Source organism: Anguilla anguilla, chromosome 12 (genome assembly GCF_013347855.1).
Source record: "Anguilla anguilla isolate fAngAng1 chromosome 12, fAngAng1.pri, whole genome shotgun sequence".
NCBI lineage: Eukaryota > Metazoa > Chordata > Actinopteri > Anguilliformes > Anguillidae > Anguilla > Anguilla anguilla.
This window is the reverse complement of record NC_049212.1, coordinates 29,441,914-29,449,122: the sequence shown is the minus strand read 5'-3', so window position 1 is coordinate 29,449,122 and position 7,209 is coordinate 29,441,914. Positions and strand designations below refer to the sequence as shown.

Here is a 7,209-nt window from a genome sequence, read left to right as displayed (position 1 = left end):
CTGTTGCCCTCAAAATTCACCAGGGAAGACTGCCAAAATGTTACAGCATACACTTTTAAGAGATATAAGGTTATTTTATTATATAAACACACATTTCTCAGTCGCATAAATTGTAGGATACATATTTTTTGTTTGAAAAGTTAATGGTGCACAGTATTGGTTGTATATTGAGTTGTCCTCAAATTGGTCTACAGTCTGAGAATCTTGACATCATAATCATACCCATCCACTGCCAGCTTGGAGACACACCCTTCAGAGCGAGCCTGCTATCTGCAGTATTCTGTATGCAGGGCCTCCACTGGGGCGGGAGTGCCCTCAGTCACAGGGGTCATGGGGGTGCTCATAACTAATGGGAAAGTAGAACACAGGGGTGTCCTTGGGGCAGGGGTGCCCCTCGGAGGATTTCCAGGCCGTTCGGGCATCGGTCGGCTCCGCTTGGGGAGTTTTGTGACACCCCAGGGTGAAGTTCCTGAACAGGCTGATCTTCACCTGGATCAGTAGTTCTCGACCCTACGTGTACAGAGGACAGTGTTACGGTTCGTTTTCAAAAGCAGTCACTAGCCAGTTACTGCTACTTACCTGTAACGGTCTGGAACCAGACCTTAACCAAAAATGCTGGCTGGCCCTCAAGGATTCATGCCCCCTCAGGTGCATGTTTGCACCCGTAATGTAACAATAATTAAAGCCAGACAGGACCTTTCATTGAGTTTCTACATCTATAAGAAAGACTTTCAATAGCATAGGTCTTTCTTCAATAGGGCATAGTGAAAAGTAGGTCTGTACAGCCAACTAAATATAAATGGGTTATAGCCAGTAATGTACCTTTTAGACCTTTTATGAGCTTACATGTGTATTAATTATGGAACAGCATACAGTTGAACAGTCAATTGTCCAGTTGCTGTGTATAAAAAAGTCTGCAATTCCTAAATGGTTCACCTGTTATTAAAGCTAACAGGCTGCACTTTAACCTCATAATCATTCTTCCACTTCGGATTCAATGTGCAAAACAACAAAAAGTGTGTCCCCGTGTAAATGCTTACTGCACACTAGGTACAATTTCTATGGTTTGATTGAGTCAGGAGGAGAGTTGGAGGCCGAGTTTGAAATGGCGGTAAGCTCACCTCATCGTCCTTCAGACACTGGATCTCGTATTTGTCACCTATAATGGGGGCCAGGGCGGAGTGGAGGTCTTCAAACTAAATGCAGAACAGGAAGAGTGACAGGGGATCAACCCCAAACCCAAAGCCTGCTTTAAGCCCCCTCTTGTGATGTGTCTCTTGTAAACACTTGAACCTCACCTGGTAAGTTTTGTTACAGGAAGGTTTGATGCCTGCATCCATCAAAGCTCTAAGAGAGAAGGCAAGAGTTCAGTAGGCAACATCTTCACCAGGATCGTGAACTAAACGCAGCGTCCACTAACTGCTCACTAGGTGGCAGTGTAGCTGCCGGTTCACCAGCAGTGTGTATACAGCACTACACTACACTCGACAGGGTCTACACTGTCACAGCTTAATCACTTGCTTTATTCAAGTCACCCCAGTTTACAGAGGTCCATAAATTCCAACCACATTTACTGTATTCCTCTGGCTAATTAAGGGTTTGGAAGGTAGTGGAGACCATCGCCGTGGTAGCATGTGCTTCGGGGCTCACCGGTCGATATCAAAGTGTCCTCGTAGTTTGAGTGTGCGCTGAAAGTATCTGGTCGGGGAGTTCATACCCTCCACGCAGGCTGCACAAGATCCGTGCTTGATCCATTCGTTCTTCCTGCAGGAAAGAAGGTGTGCTGGGACTGAAGTTACTGCCAATTACTGACAGTTGTAAAAGAAGCATTCATCTTCACTATTATTCAGAGCAGAAATTCTAATTTCACATGTTACTACAGTTTTTGCTGGTAATGCCTTTTGTTGAAAATTATTCATGATCTTTTTCTTTTTTTTTCTTAAAGATTGAAAACAGGAGTGTAAAACTCAAATCCTGGAGGGCTGTAGTCTCTTCTGGTTTTTATGATTTCCTTTCAATCATCAGCCAATTTAGGCGTTGGAAACAATGTGCACAGACTCCGTAGTCAATCAATGACTTAAATGAAATGCTTGAATGCAGGAACACATCAAAAAACAGCAGACACAGAAGCCCTCCAGGATTTGAGTTTGAGATCCCGGATCTAAAGTATTTCAGCTACTTGACTGACCCCAGTCTGTTCCAGTCAGAATTTCCGTATTATGACTGCAACTAAACAGGATCAGATGTATTGAGATCAGCAGGCTATGGGGAAACACCTACCAAAAAGTGAAGTTGGATGTGGTCTTCAGCAGGGTTGGCCACAGATGAGAGATTTCAGGCTCAAGTTCCTGTTAGAGGATCAAGGAGGACTACTGATGTTATCGTCCTTAAAATTACTGCCATTACAGCTTTGTTGACTGAAACTGTACACATGCACAAACACAATCTTCACCAAAGGAGAAGTTATTTCTCTTTAGAATTATCTTTAGTTATAACTGTTCTTATATGATTCTCACCTCAAGGTCTGATGGGAAAATCGGCCAGCATCTGCAGCAGGTTCCTTGATACATGGGCCTCGATCAAAGAGTGTTATAAACAGTGACATATAGGAATATACACTACATTTGGACACCTGACATCCAACATCTTGTCCAAAATTATGGGCATTAATATGGAGTTGTTCCACCCTTTGCTGCTATAACACCCTCCACTTTTCTGTGAAGGCTTCATACTAGATGTTAGAGCATTGCTGCCGGGATTTGCTTCCATTAGGCCAGAAGAATATTAGTGAGGTTGGGTACTGATTGAGCGATTAGGTCTGGCTCGCAGTTGGCTTTCCAATTGATCCCAAAGGTGTTGGATGTGGTTGAGGTCAGGGCTCACTGCAGGCCAGTCAAGTTCTTCCACTTTGATCTCCACAAAACTATATGGACCTTGCAGTGTGCCCAGGTGCATTGTCATGCTGAAACATGAAAGGTCCTTCCCCAAGCTTTTGTCACAAAGCACGGAATCATCTAAAGTGCCATTACATTACTGGAACTAAGGGACCTAGCCCAAACCATAAAAAATGGACCCAGACCAAGGGGTGTCCCGATACTTTTGGTAATTTAGTGTACCTGTGAACTGATTAACTAGTGAGTAGTCTAGTCAAGAGATAAATACAATGCTGCACCTTCTATTAAATTGTAAACATTTATATTCTATTTACAATAATGTAAAGGTATTTTGTTATAGTTGTGATGTAACATCAATTAAAATAAATTATTTTAAAGCAATGAAAAACATTTACATATTCATTGTATACTGAATGAGTATGTTAAATATTTCACAATAATAAAAATACAGATATTTACATAAGTAAAAGTAACTTCTAGATTGTATATAATATCAGGAAGGAACGGTCCATACAAAGTGTACATTTTTTTCTCTTTTTTAAATGTATGAAACTGCATATTTGCTTATATGAGAGGTAAATAAAAATCGGCACCCTAGCTAGCAAGACTTGTCCTGACAGGCTGACAGGAGATTGATAGACATAACTTTTTATGCCTGTAATGTGGACTGGGACATTAAGAACTATGGAAAACAACGCAGAGCCAGCATCCCAACAGTTTTTCCTTATCTTCTCCGTTCCTCGTTCCCTACTACCCACCTGTCCTTCTCCTAATTCACTGCACAAAGCATCAGAAGAAGAAAAGCAGACAAGACAGGTCGTAGAGGACGGGGATATGGGAACAGATGTCTTAACTTACAATTGTGCCCCACTATCAAATCCACATTTTAGTCACCCAAGCCAGGATGCACTTTGGGGAAAAAGGAGCTGAAATTCTGAGGTACAGTTCAGTGGTAGCTTACCACAGTCCATGGATGGTCCAGCTCTGGATGTATTGTGGTATATTGCATTCCAGTGACTTCTTCAGGCCCTGAAAATTGGCACACATTTTTTTAATTGGAAGGGCAGAGTTCATTGGAAAGGCCGGTCCAATAAAGTAGGGGTGTTTCAATAAACAGAAAAAGGGCCTTGACAGGTTTCTGAATGAGGGCCAAACCAGCAGTTTTTTTTTGTTGTTTATTTTGTTTTTGCTATACTTTATGGTTACTTATGGTAATTATCTTTTTTTACAACAATTTTGCCATGGTTATTCTTATCCCTCCCAACCTGGTCAACAATGCAGCTAATTATACATCTGTGGAGGTATTTTTGTAGCAGAAGTCGCAAATATGTAGAATGGTTTCACAGATCTGTAAATGGGGTTTCACATCCATAAATGGGGTTTCACAAATCTGTAGAACGGATTCACAATTCTGTAAATTAATGTGAAGATACACGCAATAACAGTTTCAAACTTAAGCAAAGACAAGTCAATAATTACAACCTCTCAGATCAACTAATGCAAAGAACCCGGTAATTACAAACTCCCAAATCAACTAGTGCAAAGACAACTCAGTAATTATATTGAATGCCAACCATTCCAAAATGTCTTATCGCAGTTATTTTTGACCTGTTAACATGGCAGAAAATGCTGTGTAAACAGGAAAACTGCACGGAATGCCAACGGTGCCAAAACGTCTTAAATATCCACCCTATCACGGTTACGTTTGACGTGTAATTACCTGCATATACATCCCCCTGTTTGACAGCCAGGTTATCTGGTTATGGTTATTTACTGTTAGGACTTTGGGAGGTTTAGATAAGGGTTCGTTTTGTCCTAATATGTAAAACCATGGAATTGAGAGAGGGTGTACTTTCCTCTTCACATCATCGTATATTAGGGAAAAGCAAAACTTTTTCTTGGTGTAGCACAAGTCATACTTCATCTTGATGTTTAAGCTTTAGAGAATTTGTTCTCTACAGAACAGCATTACTCTTCCTAGTGCACCTAGGGTATTGGTTACATAAGCTGTGCACAGACTACACAGATCGGTTACTCTGATAAATGCTTTGTCAAACAACAGCTTGTTTCTGGCTCTCTATCTCTTTACTGAAAACAGCTGGCGCAATATTTGACTCACCACACAGAACGCTCCAGGCCACATCAGGGCAAACGTTATGCATTCCCAGCCACAGAACCTGCAGGAAGGGAACAGAAAGTAGCTCAGAGAAATGAGGACTGACCACTGACGCCATCTGTTGAATGCTCACAGTTTCAACTAACTTATAAATACATTCTTGCACCAAGAATTCTCCTGCTCATCACTGTTGAAGCAGCAAGCAGCTCAGGGGCAGAGCTACCTGATTTATCATGGCTTTATCGCACACTTAAAAGGAAATACTCCACTGTGTGAAACAGCGGCCCACTGTACAGTATGCAAGCTATTTTGAACGGATAGGAATCACAAATGTTGTCATCATAAAAACTCAAGTCTTAATTTGTTTTAGCAGGTGCTGTGATTATATAACGCATAATAAAATGAGATCTGACATTGCTGGGATACACAAAAAATGTTGCTAGTGAATTGTTTGTGAGTTCCCCATGCTATAATAGTAACCAGCTAAACCAACAATGAAATAAATGTGTTTTTTATTTTATTTACTGTAAACGTAGTGCTATTGTTTTAAATAGAGAATAAATGATGCCTTAGACCTTGCATAGCTCTGTTTACGGGGAATTCTGACCTCAGATATTGCTCCATATAATTTCCCATGACTGTCCCATCTCCATCTGCACCCCAATGGACATTGCCATTTATCTACAAGTGTGATGTCTACTGTACCAGAGCTACCAAAGCACAATACTGGTCCATTTATTAATACTGAAATGTTTGGTCTTCATATTGTTCTTTTATGCTGTTAATACAAAACCAAACACAGCGATATATGACCATTATTGTGCATACAGTATATGAAATAGTAGATACACAAGCATTTCTACTGATACACAATTACTCATCATACTCATTACTAAGAAACTTTTGTTGTGTCAGTCCACCTGTTCCCATTGTACTGAATGCCAAAAGGTTCTAGGCCAAATGTGGAAATCCACATAGAGTGGCGGATGACCTTACGGTTTCTCAATCTGGAAAAGATCATTGGTGCATTGGCAGGTGAGGGCAGGCCCACTGAGCAGGATGGCAACCAACAGCAAAGGTGCAGCCATGTCAGACCTGTGTGTATGTATGCACAGACTTCTTTGTTAGATATAGTTAGATGCACAGGGCACACACAAGACAGGCTATCATGGTTGAATGTACTGAGAATGCATAAACCAGCCTTGCAAGGCTTTGTGTGCTCTCTGGGTGTCCAAATAAACATTTTATTTGGGGATAATTTTTCAACACCTACTGATTTTAAAGGTAAAAAATCATTTCAAAATGAGTGCCGATTACATGTAAAATGTATGTTACATGATACTTTCTTGGTATTCTACTCGGAACATGGCCAAGATGTTTAAAATGATAGCCTTACTAATGATAATGATTCATATATTATCTGTGGTGGGTGTGTGTGATACGCATTTGTAACTAAACATCCATCTAGCTTAGCTTGCAACAATGAAAATACATTTAAATACATACTTCCTGGAGAAACAGCACTTAAACATTTCATGTTTGTAGTGAAATCTATATACATGCCAAATTAACAGGTAGGAAACACGGAGGTGAACATAAGTATTGCTACTCACCCGTGCAAACGTACAGAGCTCAGTGAATCCTGTCTACCACGGCTCAGGTGTCTGTTCTAATGCAGGAAACCACCACACTTTTTAACTGGGTTGATGAAGTGACTGAGCCGAAAGTACAATTAGTTCTGCTTTTCACCAAACTGAAAAAAACTGAGTTTCAATTCCACATTATTATTATTATTATTATCATTGTTATTATTGTTATTATTATTTCATACAATTTTTTGAAAAGGCTTTAGTGACAATGTAGAGCTAGGAGTTGTCAGCGTAGGAGTGGAATTGGATGTGAATGAGGGTAAGTGTGTAGAGGATAAATAGGAGCGGGCCAAGCATCCAACCTCGAGGGATGCCATGGGAGAGTGTGATGCAAGTGGTTTTCTCACATTACATGATATTACCTCTTTCCCTCCAAAAATCCATTTCCTGTCTGACTGATTGTTTGAAAATGCCTGGACAAAAGAAATGTACCTTCTCTCTATATTGCTGGTCAAGACCTAATACAGTGTTCTGTTGTGAAAAAGAATACCTGAATATTGTTCAGTGCTTTACAAAGTTGGTGAAACAGACATTCTGGTATTATTGTGGT

The 7,209-nt window shown here is 40.4% G+C and overlaps 1 protein-coding gene across 1 annotated transcript; it reads right to left on the bottom strand.

Annotated features, from left to right (window-relative positions):
- Positions 1-53: 53 nt before the first annotated feature.
- On the bottom strand, positions 54-6,731 carry rnaset2l (ribonuclease T2, like). The gene is made up of 10 exons (XM_035385830.1): positions 6,624-6,731; positions 6,007-6,105; positions 5,014-5,071; positions 3,856-3,923; positions 2,517-2,574; positions 2,281-2,348; positions 1,651-1,764; positions 1,299-1,347; positions 1,122-1,196; positions 54-510 (listed from the first exon to the last, which is right to left on the bottom strand). The coding sequence occupies exons 2-10, from the start codon at positions 6,096-6,098 to the stop codon at positions 316-318; spliced, it is 777 nt and encodes a 258-aa protein (XP_035241721.1). The 5' UTR covers positions 6,099-6,105; positions 6,624-6,731; the 3' UTR covers positions 54-315.
- Positions 6,732-7,209: the final 478 nt, after the last annotated feature.